Below are 19,535 nucleotides of genomic sequence, written 5' to 3'. Positions count from 1 at the left end.
ATGCGCTCCATCAGCACTGGGAGGTTCGCTTGCACACGCTGCCACGCTGCAACGTGCATTAATTTACCCGTGCTGTCAGTTCCGGGAGTGGCAAGTGTCGGCTTGCCGTCGTGGACTGTGCGCCTGTGCCTGTGTGTGTGTGTGGAAAAATCCTACCCAGATAGATGGCAAACTGTCAAATACCGTCCATCAGTCGTCGTCGTCTCCGTCTTTCAGTTCTGGTCGTGCTGTTTGCCATCTTTTTCGCCCACAAAAAAATGGTGGGTGACCTTTGCGTCGTAGAACCTTGATCGCGGTTCATGATCTTCAGCGGGCAGATCCTGGTTTGCTGCGGTACGTAAATCAATCGACGTAAATCGTAACCCGATATGAATGGTTTACGACACGTGGCTTAAGCCCTAGAAATTGAAACCGGAACTGGCTGCGATCATTTATCTTCTTCGCGTGATGGCTCATTTAATGGTCGCAGGAAGTGATCGGTGTTTGCCAAGACCGTTCGCTATCGTCGATTTGGCACATTTTTGGTGTGGTCCATGATTGGGATGGATGCAGAACGATGAATTTGTTCTCACACGGTTCGTAATGATGCTTGTTCTCTCGATGGCCATTAATCACGGCCGGTACCAGCCGAACGATTATGGTGGTGATCTTTCTCCACTCCCATTTAGACGACAGATGGATGGATGGCGTGGGGTTTGGCTGTATTTTTTGCTACGATAAAAAGATACTTACTTGAGTTGAGTTGCAGTGACAGATTTATTGACTCGAAATGCTTATATTTATTGACTCGTATGATTTTGTTTTTAAGATACATCATGAACATCAATTGAATTATAATTTAAGTGTAAAACAGTCCATAAATCAGGACTTTAACTTCCAGTTCGAGAGCGCCAAATATTTTTAAAGGTTTGTATTATTTTTAAATTAAAATTGCTTACGAGCCTGACAATTTTAAAGGCAAGCTATGCAATATGGCAAGTGGATTGCATACTTTTAGGCGCTAAAATCATTATTGTACTTGTCTTACTATCTTTTGCCAGTTAAATCTTTTTTTGGATATTTACATTGTTATTTTTTAGCTATTTCTAACCCTTTTGCAACTAAAAAGCTAAAATTATTTTTTACAATTATTACTCCATCTGGAATGAAAATTAATGTATTTTTGCTGCTCAATTTCACTGTTTCATTTAAGTCCATTTTAAGTTTAGCAGAATTTTTCAAAGAGTTGTCTTGCTCTACATGTTCTTTAGGAGCGCAATAATATTAATTACATTTCTCGCTCGCTGAGCCCATTACAGCTGATGACAAGTGGTTTTACATGTACGTGCAATGTAAATTAACGTGCGCACTTGCTTTTAAAAAAGGCAAATGACGCAATCATTTCAGCCTACACACTCATGAGTCCATTCTTAATGAATCTATTCTTAGATATTGTAGAGCTGTGCTTTTTATTTTATTTTACCTTAAAGAAGCTACACTTAACAATTGTACCTCTATCGTGCAAACCAATTAGTATGTTTGCCCTAACCCCGGTTTTCACTGCATCATTTAAGTCAATTCGTAGCCTCAGAAGCTTAATTGAAGCATTTTCGTTTGGTGCTTCAATTTACAGAAGCGCAAAAATATTAATTACATTGCCTGTGCGGGGTTAAATTTCTGCTGCTGATGTACACGTCATCATGCACATAAGAATAATTTAAAGTGCGCAATCTGCCTTTAAAGACTAGTGACGCAAATTGCCTATCTCCAGGCGCTCAAATCCATTTAGCTCTTTCTTATTATTAAAGTATTTATGATTATTTTATTTTATTCAAGCATCTTACAGACTTTAAACCTGAGCAATATTCTCTTGATCGTGATAGGCAATTAATTAGCCTTTTCTTTCGCCGGCGTTTTGTTTTACACCTCTTCATTTACGTCAATTAATACTTCAAAGAAAAATTCATAACTAGCTCACTCACAAAGAACCCACCATATGATTCTCGATTCCCGAGTTTGATTAATTTCAATCTTGCTTTTCCCACCGCTCGGATTGCTGTCGCTGTCTCTGCACAAGGCTACACGTCATGTTTTACATTTTACTTACGATCGTTCGCAAAAAAGAGTGACATTTCGCGGAAGTCGGGCTTTCGAAGCGAATTTCCTTTCTTCTGTCACCGTGTCAGTTTTTGTGAGCCGTCTTACTCTCGGTTACTGCTAATTGGACTTACCAGCTGGATTGAATCATTTCTGAAGAAGAAGAATGCGTATGCGAACCGGCAAAAACAGTAATAAGCTATCTTTGCATCTCTACCCAAAAAATCAGATCAAGGTCCGACTGTCTGATTGCTCGTTGTCAATCAGTTTTGGGGTGTACGGGGTTGCAAAAATCATCCCTTTAAACTGTGAATGATTAATTACAGATGCGATTCGCAGCTCTCACGCAACGGTTCTTCTTTTTTATTCTGGTGGGGAAAATGCTTGTTTACAAACAATATCCCGTTTGTTCGTTGCATTTTCCAGTTTCATGTGTCGATCATGCTTGTTTGGACTCTTCCGTTGCTTACATTTTGCAAAATGAAGGTAGAAACCAAGATTTAACGTGTTTTTTTGAACGTTCAAGACATGATCATCCGTGTTCAAACACAGCTCCCGCACGATGAGTAACCATCGGACGGAGGATAAAAATCGACTCAAATCTTGCAAGCCATTTTTTCCCACCGCTGAATGGCGGATTTCAAACCAAGGATCATCATCCATCATGGTCCAATTGGTCGTACCGCAATGGTCCACTTGGCTGATCGTATTTACACCTTCACACCATCCAAACCGTACGTAGCACAGGCGCAACAAATTCTGTTTTCACCTGTACTCTTGGGGGGAAACTTTGTGGGTTGGTCGGAAAATTACCCTCGGATTGTGGCAAACTTGGTGGCAAACCGAGAGAGCTAAATAGAAGTGAGAGGGAGACAGCGAGCGAGCGATGAGTCACTACGCTCTTGATCGCCTGCTAGTGATCGCGTGATCTTGAGCAAAAGGGAAATCCCCCATATTTTGCTCGAAGATCAATGGACTCTCTCACCGATATCTCTCCCATGCTCATTCACACTGCTGTCACTCTCTCTCTCTCTCTTGGCTGTTTGTTGCTTGCTCTACGGAAATCGTTTGTCTCGGCTGCATCTTGTCCGTTGGGAGTTGGTAGTAAGTGCGAGAACACCCAGGAATGGGGGGGGGGGGGGCAAAGTTTTGATATATTTAAATAAACGTTTTCCACCTTGTGAGAGCAGCAGCACGCAACACTTCCCAGTCAGTCAGTTCGAGACGGTTGGTCGGTACGCAGCCTCACCGGGATCGTCAGAATATCCAACCGGGAACTCAATCGTGCTCGTGATCGCTAGTGGATGTGTTTGTTGGTGTGATTATAAAATCAAGTGAAAAGTCGAAGCAAACGCACGTAATACTATACTGTCCACTTGTGAAAGGAAATATGTGATAAAAGAAGAAAACAGAGAGGAGAATGTGAAATAGGAGTGAAAAAGGCTAGTGCAATTATATTCGCGTGAAAAAGGAGGGGGAAAAACACCAAACCGTGACACAACCGTTACACCGTCCTGTCATGTAGCGAGCGCGTTAATTGAAAGTGAAACAAGTTGAAAAACACCCACAAAAATTTGGCAAAAGAATTCTGCAGCTCCGAGGGGGGCGAAAAATCGAATATTCAAACCGTGAAGTGAAGAAAAAAGGCTCGATCTGCTCGGTCAGTGTAACCGGGCCGGGAAACGGGAAAGTGAGAAAGAATTTAAGATATTTTTAGCAAAGCAAGCCAAACAAAAAAGCCGACCAACAAACGGAAGGTAGTACTTCCCGCAACTAACTGGTGAATTATTCGCGACCAACAAACTTTTTTTTTTCTTTTTCGCTGCCAACAAACTCATCAGGCGACGAAGCAGCAGCAGAAAAGTCACGAAACATCCATCAAAACAGTCGATCATTTCGGTTGAATCGGAAGGCGTGATCGTGGCGCGGGGAAGTGAAGTGACGACCAACGATCTGCTAAATGCCAACAGGATACACGCATATTAGTAACGAGTTTGGCATTTTATACGTGCGCTGTGAAGTTGTGAAGGGAAGTGTGCAACGGAGAGACCGGGAAGAACTCAGCGGTACGAATGCATAAGGGCTAAGCCGAAAATAAACATTCCGGTTACGACGATTGCGTTACGCATCTGACTCACGTGCGTCTGTGTGAGACGGTCAGAAGTTTAGAGGAATTTCGGGCACGGACTTTGGACTTTGCACGAGGCAAGAAAGTTGGAGTTATTGGAATGACGGCCTGCTAAACCTGCCAGAGTAAAGCGATTGATCGTGTAAAAGGTTTCCATTTTCTCAAGCACCGCCCAAGAACCTCACAATGTCGTTCTGTCGCATCACGGGCAAATGTCGGTCGCTACCGAAGCCCAACTACTTCCCGATGCTGCCGCCCATCTCACCGGCCGCAGCCAAACGGTTCTGTCGCGTGACGGGCAAATCGTACGGTCTGCCATCCCATCACTTCATCCCGGTATCGCTCGTCAAACGTTCGGCCGGTGCCGATCGCTGCCGGGTAACGAACGTTTCGGCCGAGCTTGAACCCCACCACTACCAGCCCGGTGCGTACGGTCGACGTCGGCACGAGGTGCTGTGCGCGTTCCGCTACGTACTGCCCGTGCTGGACGATAGTGACGAAGCGCAGCGCAATCTTACCACCATACTGCAGCAAAAGACGAAACCACTCGAACAGAGCCTGTACGTCTATCGCGTGGATGAGCGTAACTTTGGGCTCGTGTTCCCAGCCCGCTTAGAAGCCGCCGTCCGGGATGGTGATGTACGCGATGTACTGCTGGCGAAAGAATCCGACAAACTGTTGATTAAGCTACGCAAAGGCAACAGTGTGAGCGTTCCGCTTCAAAGCTTCGAACACACAGCACACGAACCGGATGCACTGTACGAAGGTGAAGGTCCACGGGACGATGTGATCAAGCGGCGGGAGAAGGAGGACGCCAAACGCCCTAAACCAAAGTCCAAATCGAACCTGTCGAGCATTGCCAATATCTTCGAGAGTAAGGAACGGGTCGAAGAGGAACAGATCGAGCAGGAGCAACGGTTCATCGAGGAGCATCGGGAGAAGGCGGCACGTCTAGCGTCGGAACGACGCGAACGGCAGCGAGCGGAAAAGTTGCAGGCTTTACGGCTAAATGAGCACCTGCTCGAGCAGGACCCGGAACTGGGTGATCTGGTGAAACCGCTCATCGAATCCTGGGACTGGAGCACCCTAGAACGGGAAGCGGCTGATCGGAATGCGGAAAGTGAAGGTGTTCGTAGTACGGTCAGCGCCCTACCGAAACCACTCAATGTGCTTCCCGTGGTGATCAACGCTCGCAAGTTGACGGTGGATGAAGCTCAGCTGGAGCACTGTTCCGGGTTGGAAGCAGCATCATACGTAGGCACAATCACCCCAGCAAAGGTGGACCTAAAACCGGACAGAATCGCCGCAATCAATGCACTGACACCCGAAATGCTAAGTCAACTCGCACAGCTGGAAGATCGCCTTGCAGCGTCAGCTGAGCTGTTGCCCCATCTCGATGACTTAGCCTCCGTAATGTCACACCTGGGCCAGGCACAGCCAACCGAAGTCGATGGAGTTCCGGGTGTGAAACTGATCGTCAACCACCAATCCGTGTTTGTCCCAGGGCAGATGGTAATGGTCGGTGGTAAGCCTACCTTCGTACCGGGTCAATCACTACCCAGTTCGAGCAGCGGTTCCTCGAATGAGCTCGAATTTATCCCCGGTGTCACGATAACCGGACACGACGGTACGATCCAGTTTATCCCCGGTGAAGTAACCACAGTGCGTGCAGGCAGCAAACAACCATCGGCAACATTCGTGGCGGGTAAAGTGATCGAAGGGCAAGGCTTTGTCTGTGGGCAGGTGCTCTCGGTGAACGGTGAACCACGGTTCGTGCAGGGACAAACGATTGTAACGCCGGAGGGTGTGAGCAAGTTTATTGCCGGTGTTGTAGACGAACGTACGGGTCAGTTTGTACCGGGTCAACCGATCGAAACTCCGGACGGGTTGCGCTTTGTCCCGGGGCAAACAATCACTGTGCAAGGTCGGGAACGATTCATCCCCGGCCAGAATGTGCCGAATCCGGACGGGAAAGGTGAGCTAGTGTTCGTGCCGGGACAGACGGTGAGCGTTGCTGGTGGTGAGGATCGTTTCGTGCCTGGTAAAACGATCGTAACAGCAGAAGGGTCTCGATTCGTGCCCGGACAGTACGTCGGCGATTCGTTTGTGCCTGGAATCGTGGATGCTGGTGGACGTTTCGTGCCGGGTGTTAACATCGAAACGAAGGAAGGCTCCAAGTTTGTTGAGGGACAGATCGTACACACGAAGCATGGCGATGTGTTTATGCCCGGCACTACCACGGTCGGACCGGCCGGTGAAGTGTCTTTCGCGCTGGCTTCAACCATCGATGCGGTACGGTTCAGTGAGGCATCGCCGGTGGGGCTGGTGGTAGATGGTGATCGGCTAGCAATCGAAGAACCGTCACTGTGTGTGTTTGGACATCTGGTACAGAACGATACGGGGGTAGAGTTCTACCCCGAGCGTATTGGACGCGAGCATCTTCCGGCGGGAAAAGTTGTGCCTGGCAAGTTGGTGAAACAGCTCGCCGAATCGAAGTTCATCCCCGGCATCAAGACGGAAGATGATGGCTTCATCCCGGGGCAGGTGGTGTTGACCGATAGGGGCGAACAATTCGTCCCCGGGCAGGTGATTGAAACGTCCGAGGGTATGAAGTTCGTGCCGGGGCAGATTATCGAAACGAAGAGCGGTCCCAAGTTTGTGCCGGGACAGACGATGGAAACACCCGACGGGCCAAGGTTTGTACCGGGACAGATCATTAATACGCGTGTCGGTCCAACCTTCATACCGGGTCAGGTGATCAGCACCGATGATGATGGGGAGAAGTTTGTCCCAGGTCAAATCGTCGACACGGACGATGGACCACGGTTCGTACCGGGACGGGTTGTGGAATCGGAGAACCGTGTCACCTTCATCCCGGGTCGGATCGTACAGACAGCCGATGGACCGCGGTTTGTTGCGCCGGATCTGAAAGACAACGAAGACGGCGACGAAGAGTTCTCGGTGCAGAGTTTCACTGTGACGCCCGAGGAGTTGAAGCTGCTGAAACCTAGCCAACCGGCTTACGGTGGAGCTGTTTCGGGCGAGAGCACACTGGTAGTTAGTTTGGACAGTACGATCTTGCAGAGCTTGGCACAATCGGGAATGCCCATCGGACGACAGGTAGAAGCATCCGCCGTCGATTATGTGCTCGAGAGCACAAAGGAACGTAAAGCCTTACAACAGTTCCTGGCCGAGAATAGCTTGCCTGGAGCAAAGCTGGACGTGCTGGAGAGCATTTTTGATGGATTGAAGCAGGTCTGCCGGAAGGTGGATCGCGAATCCCTTCAGTACAGCGATGCCAACGCACCAAAGGATGAGACGGTTTGTAATGGATCGATCGGGGTGGTGGAAGCACTTGCAGCTAGCTTGGCCACAATTCTGACCAGCGAATCTCAAGCCAACTCGGATCCGAACGCCCCTGAGCGGACGATGTACGAGATGATCGCGGAAGCGATCAAGGCTTCCACGGGAGAGTATACGGTGGAAGAGCTGCAGCATGTCATCCAGTCACCGGAAGCGGTGGATTACCTGTTCGGTGCCGTTAATCGAACCATTGTCAAGAACAACATCGATCAAAAGCTAAGGACGCTGACGGCACTCATGGAGGAGGAACCGATGGGAGAGGATGCGGAAGCTGGTGTTGGTTCCCTGCCGACAGGAGCCATCGAAGAGTTCTGCGAGCTGCTCGATAATGGTGGAATGTCCGAGGCGTTTGTGAATCTGCTCAAGAAGGACGAGAACTTGTTCCGATCCATCGTTACCAGTCTGAAGAGTTCCGGTGTGGTGGAGGACAGTGTGAACATCTCGGAAATCCTACAAACAGCACTGGTAGATAGCATCCAGGAGCGAGCACAGGCAGCACTTGTGGAGTTGGTAGAAGATCCTCGATCACACGACGCCCTGCGCACACTGCTTCGCAAATCGGAAGGTCTAGCACACGCCCTTGGCCACGCTAAGGAGGCGGAAGCTTTGCAGTACCTCCTCACACATCCGGCCGCTTTGCGCGATCTCCACAAGGAGGATGAGCTGTTCACGATCATCAATCGAGTGTTGATCATGGAACAGTTGGCGGAAGATGATGACGAGTATCGGGAGCTGATGGACAGTCTCGAGCGTACACCGGCCCATGCCACCAAGAGCGACAAGCTGCGAGAACTCATCCGACAGAGTGGTGCACTGTCCCATGCACCCGCCCGACGCCCGGTGATCGAATCTTCCCGTGATGTACCACTATCGCTGTTCTACACCAACAATCAGCTAGCGATCGAAGAGTTCTTCCTCAAGAGTGGACAGTGCCAGCGGCGCCAGTTCCCGAAAGCGTTCCTGATCATCAAGCGCGGCATTCAGGCGGTCATACCGCGTGAGTCTAGCCACGAAGTGTTGGCTGGGAAGATCGCTTACACGGTGCTCGACGAGGACGGCATCCGTCACTTCCAGCCGATGAATGTGCTGTCCGCGCTGCGCATCACACCAAAGTTCCTGCACCGGTTCTCGATGTACACCTGCGAGATGCAGGAAGAACCCGACTACGAAACGCTCAGCAGCAGCGGCAGCAGCAGTCACGACGCGTTGGATAAGGTGGATGAGGGCGCTTACTACTATCGGCCACTGTCCAGGAGAGGATCGCTACGCGTGCCCACAACCAACGCCCACAACGTTAGTGCACACCGGAAGCTCGAACGTCAGGAATCGTTTAGCCCACGGTTGGTTAGCCGTAAGCTTCCCCCCGTGAATGGATATCACCCGGTGGGTTCGTTACCACCTCTGCAACCACTCTACCAACCGCTACACACCTTCCCCACCGTCATCACGCACCACCAGCATCTGCAGCAGCATGTACCCCCGCGGCAGCACCAACAGCAGCACCATCATCATCACAGCCAGCATTACCAACCCGCGGCAGACAATGTTAAGGTAGGTTCGCAGGTTTTACTTCCTCTGGCATCCATCGCTTACGATTCGAAAAACACAGAAGGCCCCTGCCACTACTCTGTTCACATTCCCTGATTTCTTTTTCTACCACCGGGCGAGGTTTAGCCTCGCCTGGGAAGGGCAAATAAAGCGGCACACTAATTATAGACGACATCCAAGCGGCCAAATAATCAGTTTGAAGGACAACAGACATGGCAGTTGACATTTGTGTGCTGTGCTTCTCTGCGTACGAATGATGCCCGCGTACGGTGGGTAGCTGCGAGGTGGCATCTTTTTTGTTTGATGATGGTTTGTTGTTGAAGATTAATCTTCACGAAACTCGTATCGCGTTGGCGTACGAAACATGGTGTTTTCCATAAAAGATGATAACATCTTGTCAGCGGAACGGGTGTCTATTTGTTAATTCCTCATTATGAATGGGTTATAAATTAGCCCGATCGTTGCTTCTCTACCGGATGGATGCTCTTCTCGAGTCCAACTGGATATACTGATCCCTCTGGCAGCAGTTTTTTTGGTGTGCGACCACCAAGTCGCTTTCAGTGTGATAATGGCAAACAAGGGACGTGGATGTTCTGTTCTGCTCCGCTCGTAACTACTACACCGTACTACAAAAGGTGAAGAGCTAGAGGAGATGTCTATTTTTATCGTACGGTTACACTTACCCACCCGAGAGAGAGCGCACATACACACACGCGCCCGTATATGCGAGACCTGGTTGCGAAGACGCACCTCAACCTCGAAAGAAGACGAAAAAAACAAAACGTCAGAGCCATTTTCGTGCGGGTAATGGATCATCATGTGCGAACTCGTCGCTTTTGCAGCAGGTTTCCTTTCTGCACCGCATCTCAGTCGTCTATAAATAGTGTGGCTAATAAGGTTTACCCACCGTTTCGGAATCGATCGATACCGGGACCGGGACTGGCGAATGGTGGACGAACCCCGGGGCCGTTGATGTACAACATCAACATTATCCGTTTTCCCTTTTTTTCGGCTTGCTCCTGGATAATGTTGATCGCGTTCAAGGTTCCGGCGTTTCGTCTCCATTGCGTCTGATACGGTTGCACATATTAATTACGCACACTCATCCCAGTTTTAATGGAACATCTGTTAATCGTTACAAGCAACATCTTCCTCTCTTTCGGTTTCGTTCTAGCAGACTCTACCAATGGCAATGAGGATAGCGATCAAGGCCTCGCTGGCACAAGGCCGCGACCCATCATCGACCTGCTATCGGTCCAGCAGCCGGGACTCGATCCACCGATCATCGTCCCGTGCGAGCGTCCACGACTGGAACTGGAAGTGATCAACTGGTGTGCGTGTGTGTCGACTGATCGACTGTGCTGTTTGACAGCTGTCACGATTCTATATCGTTTGATCTTGTTTACTATGGTTAGTTAGTTAGTTTGTTAAGTAACCGATACTGGAAACCCTTCCTGAAGAGCTGAACTGATCTAGCAGCTCTAAAGGGAACCTGCAAATTACACCCAACAATAAAACAACCATATCGCTCCACAGAGAAAACTCATTCGCCATTCGCCGTACGTACGTGATATATCACCCGGCTTTTTGCCTTTTGTGCTGACGTTTGCCGATTCGTATACAAAGCGGCGACCCGCTAATATTTCATCTGGCACGTACATTTGATACTTTCCAACCCTCCCCGGGGCACGGTAATTAGTCAACCGGACCGGAGACGTTTAAAAGACGTACACCGTTGGGTACGTAAATCATTCCCATCCGATGGGCAGGCTGCTGCTTTTGCGGGCGGACGCAACATCTTCACCGCTCCCGGTGCGCTCCATAATGCTAATGGACTGTGAAGAGTGGACGGTGCAGCAGTTTGGAACTCAACTCAGACAAGGTCATACGGGGAATACTTTCTCAAATGTCAGAACTGTTGGTACGGAAATAGTTGTTGCAACGAAAAAGGGCACAGAATTTTCCAGACGTTTAAAGTTTTCTCACTCAACGGGCTTATAGTAACGGTGGGACAGGTTTTGTGCTTGACCTACATAGGCCTACCTTCTTTTCGTCCGGCGCTCGAGTTATGCAACCTCGTGAAGCCGTAAAGAACAAACAAACATCTGCAAACGTTCGCTGATGGATCACCGCTTTGAAGATCATTCGCGTTTGAGGAGAGTACTCCATGCGCCTGTATTCTTCCCAATGTTCCGAACGAACTCATGATCGTCAGTATCGTAAAACTTCATCACACGCTGTTTGTTATTCTTACGCACAGAGCTTACCGGCAGTAGAGTTCATTGAATTCTGCTGGGGGGAAAAAAATCGTTCAATGTTCTCCCAACGTCTGGATTGATCGTGTAGCAAATGATGCTATAATGCGCTCATCCTTAGTTTTTGTACGCTCCACCGTAATGCTCCTACACGAGAGATCACTTACGCACCAACGACAAGGAAGTCCACCGTGGGCCTGGGTGTGTAAATAGCGCTTTGCTGTTTCATTAGCTCTCATTAGACGATCCGTTTTGGACGGGTCCCAAATTGGCTCATGTGTCACTCACCTCCATGTGTGATGAAGATGACGAAGATGACACGTCGCACGGCCCCGGAACGTTCTCCGTGGCTTGCACCACACTGTGCAGAAGTGGCCGGTGCCCTATTAGCGGATTAGCGATTACCAAACCGTGCACCACAAACCCATGTAACTGATGTGCGTGTACGTTTTCTTCTTTTCTGTGCCAGTCTACTGCTGCCTCACGCTGCTACCCCGGGATGTGTGTGTGCGTTGGCAGCCAGCAGTGCGTCTGTGCGTTAGTCCGTTAACGGGGGGTCCTGCATAAAGACACGCGTGTTGCGCGTCGTGAAGCGGGAGTGCCGTGGTCCGGTTCATCGTTGCATAATTCTTAAAATAGACTAGTCCGCTTCGTTCTTCTTCATTGGTTTGCAACACGTTCTCTGGTGTATACGTACGCACGCAGGAAAACGCATCATTCTTCGCAACTCATCCATGTACAGGGTGATTCGAAATGCGTTTTAACTTTTTTTTTTTTAATAATTATTCTAAATGCATTAGGCAGGTTTCTGCTTGCGTCTTACAAAATACGCCGGTAACAAGAAATGAAGGGTAATGCATCAAAAATTGTGAGTCAAGACTAAACGGTACAACCCTGTAAGTATTGAGGATCTTACTTACTTAGGGTTCAGCGATCATCATTACATTGATTCAGTGAATCGTAGGCAGCTTTCTTGAACAAATTTAATGATTTGTGGCAATTATTATACCAAAATAATGAGCTGCTTCCCTGACGGTTCAGTTGTCATTTAGGACTCCTTTTCCTGCTTTCAAGAATATTGCTTCTAGTTCCCGAGTGGTCCTACGAATCCTATGGATGTCATCTTGCCCATGCTTGTTCACAACAAAATTGCGTGGTTTTAGACCTTTTTAGACTTTTGTATCTAGTTGTTATTTCGACTTAAATATTGCTTGAGTAGATAAGATCCTCAGTTAAAGGCGGACCTTCCTGCATACGGCAGATCAGGCTACCAAATCTCGTCTGGGCCAATTCCATGTATGCAGGACTGATTATCCAACTACAGATAATACCAAGTTTAGTAAAAGCTAACTAAGACCTCTCTAGATTGTAGAGCCAGATAAGAAGCAGAAGGATTAGGCTCTCAGATATTGGATCAACCAAGCCATGCTAATGGTACGACCGATAAGGTCTTTGAGTTTTGAGCATAATGTCCTCTTGACTTGGTGCGGTCCGAGAGGCGACAACGGCGCCGGTCTTCACACACCAGGACCGGGGTTCAAATCCCAATCCAGACCGCCGTCCCGTACGTAAGGCTGACTACTTTACTAAGGGTGAAAAAAAGTCACAGCAAGCCATAAATGGCAGGCCGAGGCCTCTCGAGGTTGTAGTGCCAAGGAAGAAGAAGAAGAAGTCCTCTTAACTTAAGTAACTTCAATTTAATGTAATATTAAACTAAAACGCTTCAGTTTCTTCATAAATTTCTGCTTGTTTAAATTGTTTTATAATAGTGTTACGTGACTGTTCTTTCTCTTACGATGGTCTGGTGGCTAACTGCTACATTTTGAGCAGATGAAATTAAATAAAAAAAATGCATATTTGCAAGCGCTAGACATTGACGAAAAAAAAAAAACAATATTGAAGGCTCAATCTATGAAAAATGCATCTTATTAAATACCTCAAGAGCTCACACACCCTGTGCACGCCACGTGCAGACAACGAGAACACTCCACCACCTCGGGTTCAGGTGCTCCAAAATGTCCACGATCGCCCAGCCCCATAATAGATGGGAAGGTGTCGTCAACCAGCAGTTACGTTGGACAGTGTCGTGATCTGACCAAGGATCCCGGCACACACTTGCTACATCACACCGACACACATTCTATATTTACTCATCTTTATCTTCTGACACCTTTCGCTTTGTAAAAGGATGCCGCCCGTTTCTTCTAACGCTTCTGGAAAACGCGCAAATACTTCTTTGCATTCGTCCAAACAAACGACGACGGTGCTGGACGAGGGAAAGCAAATTGCCCACCGACGATGGATGTAATGTGGCCGATCCCCAGTGCCGACTACGCCGATCCATTCTTCATCGCAAGCGTCATCGCGTAACCACCTTTGCCGACGCACTGCGTGCTGAAGCATTTGTTGCAAAAGTGTTTTTGCATGCTCGTGGAGGAAAAACATTCGCCAGCAGATGGTTTATTGTTCACTTTGGGGGTAAGAGTGTACCGCCTGACGTCAGGGCGGCCGGTGGCGGGTACGTGCAACACGTGGTGCGAAAAATGTAATCAATAATGAACTCCAGATGAGAGTGTCTGCCGATGATGATGATGGCACGAGCAGATCGAGATGGAAAGAAAGAACGAACAAAAAAGCGATCGGGTTCTTTGACTTAGATTTAACACATCCCATGTGTGTCTGGGCGCGTGTGTGCACACACACTAATGGCTTCCGCGGGAACACGTTTTCCATCAGCCACATCACCACCACCTGATCGGACCGGAAATTCTAAAAATATTCTAACAAAATGTGGCCTCCGTTGACCTGTGCGCCACGTCAGCAATAGTTCTGGGACGAAAGGCCTCAATTCGTGATGATGAACGGCAGTTGCGTGCAGGGAACGTTAATCTTCGTTTCTTTTCCTCTTGGAGGCGGTCTCAGAACGGACAAGAAAGAAAGCGACACGTTGGATGACAGTTCAATTGTCGATAAATCATGTTCCAAGGTGTCATCGGAGGATCTCGCACTCAACTTTGAGCACGAACGCCTCTTTTCGGCACCTTTTTGCTTTTCAACGTTAACAATTGATGACAGTTCCATGAAGCGTCGCCGTTAATCACGCACCAGATGGAGACCCATTTGACTAGATCTCGATGTTTGCTCTTGCAGCTCATAATAAACAATGTGAATTTGATCCCACCGCTTTTTTTGTATTCTAGAGGGTTCTAGGTAATTTCCCACGAATTGCGCATTTTAGTCAACGTCAACATATGACGATGAGCTCGAGTTGATTTCAGGATACATTTTCATCATTTAGCAGATGATTTCACAAAAAGAGCGTATAATTTAGTCAATGTCAACCTTCAAGGAAGTATGACCTAGAGGGTGTCAATCTGCTGAAGCTAAGCTCCTTAATTACGGCCTTGTCTATAACATTTTTTTGTCACACTTTCTTACAAACTCCCTCCATCTTCAATAATAATGTTATTCAAACATTCCGGTTTTATTACATTCAAATGTCTCTCTCAATTTCTTTACAAGGTAATAACTATTACTAAAAAAAAAGACATCTCAAAATATTTGTCTCCGTGTGTCATCTCTCAAGACCACTCTAATCCAAAAGGAAAACCCACCCAATGATTTTCGTCGTTTCTGTAGTTTTTTTCAAAATCAAAACAAAAACAGACACCCAGCGTTGGCATTCCCAACCACCGGGCAGATGACTCAATGCTCACTACTGACGGTGGCGTCCACTGCTGTTGTGGGATTCTCTCTAGTCTTTTTTTTTTAATTTATGTCCAAGCTGTTATTTACATTTCTTGCCTGCATTTTTCATCCTACTTCGAAATCCTACAAGCGAAAGGATGCCTTCATCCCACCACCCGAACAGCTGGTTTTGTCACGCGGGCATCAATGAATCGTGTGGATCAGGCCCCGCACGTGACACGCTGTGTTTCCGTGTTTGACCTACACCACTTGATCGGTTCGGGGTGTCGGTTTCCGTCGGCGTACAATAATAATGTTTCAAAACACGGGCACACCACCCAGCCCAGCAGCTCAGTAGCTCAGTAGGTAGGTTGCAAAGTTTACGACAAACAAACAATTTATTGCCCAGAATCTGGAGTAGCTTTGGCGGGGTTTTTTCCCCCCCTTTTTATTTTGGCACCACAGACGTACACAATAAAAATCAAACAGCAGCTTCCATCGACGGTTGCAAAAGTGAATGCTAATAGTTGGTGCACAAACTCGACTCGACTGGATACGGCCGGTTAAGTCGCATCGTGCGTACGTGCGTGCAAGCGTGGAAGGAAAATCGCCATTCGGCCGCAGACGCGTCCAAAAATAAACTTTATTTATTATTTATTTTTGCAGTAGCCAGCCCCAACAGCAACTAATAGGTTAAAACGAACGCACCGTACCATATCCACGCTGCGGTACGACTAGTGTGCGGCGAGAGAGGGCTCGATGTTGATCCGGATTTTGGCATTTATGTTTGGAAACTATGATCGACACTTCCGAACCGATGAGCATCCAACCGAGTGGAACCTTGAGAATTGTGGTTGCTTCTTGGCTCGGTTTCTGCTCCATTCCAGCTTCTTCATTCGATGGTAGAAACTGATTGACAAGTGCAAGGTGATTCATTGGTCTACCTAACCACACAGCGGCCGGATGTGTTGATAGGGAAATTGGAGATGACTCAATGAGCTTCCTGTGTGCTTCAAAAACCTTCAACGAACTTCAACGTGCAAACTTTTCCATGTCCCATCCCATTACAGAAAAGACACACGGGGACAACGGGGACCAACCACTGTACCAGGGCGACGATGGTTAACGATCGGGCAATGTCGGACCGTGCGAACGGCAAAATTTCTGACAGCGTGACAGTGATGCAGAAGTGGGTGGTCGAACGCGAACTGTGGTCGGTAAAATAATACACCTGCAGTGTTATTTTGCTTGATGCGCTATTTTTTTCCTTTCACCCGTTCGCAACAATTTGTGCTTAAGAGCGTGAAAGAGCGGTGACCAAGGTACAGTGGTTGATTCATCGGTGAATGAAATGAACAAAAGGTTTGAGCAGGTGAATTTTGATGGGCTCATTATATTGAAAAATATTTCGTTTAAACTTCTTTTTCCTATTTGCACGGTTAATCACCAAGATAATGTTAAATCAAATTGTTTGATCATCAATTTGATAACAAATAAATCTAGCAACACGGGCGCCTGAAAGTATGCAAATATGTATTTTGAATGCTTCATTTCGCAACGAGGGCTAGAAAAGTGCTTCGTAATTACACATTGTGGGTCTGTTTATCGTGGCAGTTGAAATAATTATCATGCAACTACAAAGCTACCCTTTTTTATATTCACAATTGTTGAAAAATCTTTCTTCTTCTTCGGTGGCACTACAACCTCGAAAGGTCTCGGCCTGCCATTTCTGGCTTTCTGTGACTTGATTTTACCCATAGCAAGGTAGTTAGCCCTACGTAAGGGGAGGCGACCTGGATGGGCTTTGAATCCCGGTCCTGTCGTGTGAGGACCGGTGTCGTTGTCGCCTCGGCCACCGGACCGCCCCGTTTATAATAGACATAGCTATACTAGTGATGGGAATATCGTTTCGATTTCGTTTCATCTGCAAGGCGCTTCTTTAGCTGCCTGTCGAGCAGTGTACCAAGCCGACTTGAGCAGTGCGATTAATTTTGCTATATTTTTTCACTATTCTGTTACATTTTACCTTTCTGTATTTCTGTATGTCCGATATTTGCTATCTTTTCGCATTGCTTATCAATTTTTATCACTGCCTGTGGGTGACACATACCCAATAGAAATGCATCATTTTAAAGGTTTTTAAAAATGCTTTAATACATACAAAATTGAAATGATTACACGCGATATCAAAAATACCAAAAGTCAAAATATGAAAAAATCGGATTTCTAGCTTTTATTTTATTCTAAAAAAACAAGTGTATAGTTGTGTTAAGGACCGTATAAGAATTTCATATTTTATTGAAAAGCTAGAAACTTCATTTTGAGATCGATTTCAGCGAAAATTTAATCGCGTTTTGTCAATCTCGCGATACATTTTACCTGATCGAACTACCGAAAGCAAGCTCCCCGGTTCATCGATTGATTAATGTTATATCTTAAAAAGATTGCACGTAAGCTTGTTGCAGCGGTAATTTCTTAAATTTATTGCCAAAATGGAATATCTGAGTTCAAGAATAACGCACCATTCCAGTTTTCCAGCCTTGTGAGCACTCCAAAGCCCGCACCGGTAAATTATCATCCCTTAATCATCATCACCTGCTAAACTGAAACCATATGGCCCTCCGGAGAAACGTCATTTGATCCGCTCTCTTTTCACACACACACACACACTTATCGCATCCACCCTCCCCATCATCATAACCTTCGAACCGGGCCCACTCAAAAATCCCATTCCATTTGCGTTACAAATTATGATTCAAATCACATTCCTCCGCTTAGCCGATCGACACCCAACAAGGCTGTTTTCCAATTTCGGCCAGGTAAACAAAATCCGAACCATCAACACAACAATCAACCACACCGCCAGAGGCCGCCCCATCGGGGCGGATAATATAATGCGCTCTTGTGGTGTGGCTGTGAGTGTGACTGGATGAGATACGGAAAAGAAAGCTTCGTAAATATACACTGCTTCCTCGCGATTCGAGCATCCAGACGCACCCGGATTACCTGAGACCGCAGCAAACTATCGGCGGCCCATTACTTATCGCACAAATGGTACACCACTTTCGGGTAGGGGTAGGGCTCTAAATATAGAGAATATAGAGCCGCGTACCACAACCGTTGATGCGCAACCTGCTCACCTTCACAAAAATGCGAGACACTTGGGGAAGTACAACTTGTTGTTCCTTCCTTGAACAAAACTAGCGCACCACGGTCAAGGTATTCTGTCCGGCACTGGGTCAAATAAGCGCGGCACAAGAAGGAAAACAACATCTTCGTGTGGATAGCTGCTCGATCACCTTCGGTTAGCGTGTTTGGATTTCGGTGTTAGGAAGAAGAGATCTTACCCCTCGAAAAGGAGGTCACATGTCACAGGAAATGTCATCGCGCGAAGGTGATGTTTTTATTTCCATTTTTGTTTCTGCTTGTTTTTTTTTTGGGGGGGGGGGGTAAAACAAAATGGCCACCCGATTTTGGCCCACACTAGGGAGTCTGGAAAGAATTTTAACCAATGCGGTCCCCGGTTGACTGTCAGCACCGTGAGCGGGAACTGACAGTTTTCTGAAGGTTCGCCAATTAGCAATCCGCGGACCAACGTTTTCCTCCCAAGATAGTCTTGGCTTTTTGTGTTGCCAAAAAAAGGTACTGTCCGAAATTGAAATGTCCCTGCTGTTTCTGCCATAAAAAAAAAAACCTTGAACAAGATCCCGCAGCTTGACAGGGATGACGTGCACTGGTTTGCCTGCGACGGCTAGCGCTAGAAATCGATCTCAATTAGTATCGGTCAAGCGTACTGATATGATCATCGCCCTCCTTTTCGGGATCATCTGAGCTAACGATCAATTAAATTTGAATCTCAATTTATCTCCACCTAGAAGAGTATTATGATATCATCGCATGCCCCGACCACTGTCTGCTTGTGCCTGACAAATAAGGGATTTAAAAAGCTGAAGCTAGTTTTAATGGGTGTTCCTCCCTCCTCTTTAAATCAGCTCACCGGCTGGATGTATGCCAAAAGTATGTGAGAAAAAAGGGGTTTCGGTTCATAATAAAAACCCTCACCCTCGCAAACAGAAGACCTCATCTAAATGATATAAAAACGAGCGTTTGATAAATTGTAACGATTGCGGTTGACGGATTTATTGCCTCATTAGTTGTGATACTCATCTGTCGCACGGGAAGGTTCTCCCTCATGGAAGGGATACTTACAGCTTGAATCACTAGCCCGGTTTTTTTTTCCTTCGTCAAGGAAACTAACACAAAAACAAAATTGTAACCTTCATGCCACGGTAAGGAAGAAATCGAATCCGGTGCAATAAATTAATCATTTAAGATTAATTTTACTTTTTAAAACGTACGCCAAACGTACGGACACGTATCACATATCAGGTTAGTGCTAGTAAGATTGGTTTCGAGGGTTTCGGTACATGGTTTCAGGGGGTTTGGTCGCAAATTAACACTCCGAAGCGTTCTGTATT

At 47.1% G+C, this 19,535-nt stretch overlaps 2 protein-coding genes across 7 annotated transcripts in view; both read left to right on the top strand.

The window, feature by feature from the left end:
* The window catches only part of LOC118509019 (obscurin), a 65,262-nt gene that overhangs the window by 12,922 nt on the left and 32,805 nt on the right, over positions 1-19,535 (top strand). The gene's annotated exons all lie outside the window — the stretch shown is intronic.
* On the top strand, positions 3,272-10,657 carry LOC118509021. Of its 2 annotated transcripts, none has more exons than XM_036049049.1 (2): positions 3,272-9,118; positions 10,293-10,657. In XM_036049049.1, the coding sequence occupies exons 1-2, from the start codon at positions 4,391-4,393 to the stop codon at positions 10,437-10,439; spliced, it is 4,875 nt and encodes a 1,624-aa protein (XP_035904942.1). In that variant the 5' UTR covers positions 3,272-4,390; the 3' UTR covers positions 10,440-10,657. The 2 variants fall into 2 exon arrangements, with proteins under 2 accessions (XP_035904942.1, XP_035904941.1); XM_036049048.1 differs by having other exon boundaries at positions 10,290-10,657.

This window comes from Anopheles stephensi, chromosome 3, assembly GCF_013141755.1.
Source record: "Anopheles stephensi strain Indian chromosome 3, UCI_ANSTEP_V1.0, whole genome shotgun sequence".
Lineage (NCBI taxonomy): Eukaryota > Metazoa > Arthropoda > Insecta > Diptera > Culicidae > Anopheles > Anopheles stephensi.
Note: the sequence above shows the minus strand (reverse complement) of the source record. Positions and strands in the feature narration are given on the sequence as shown.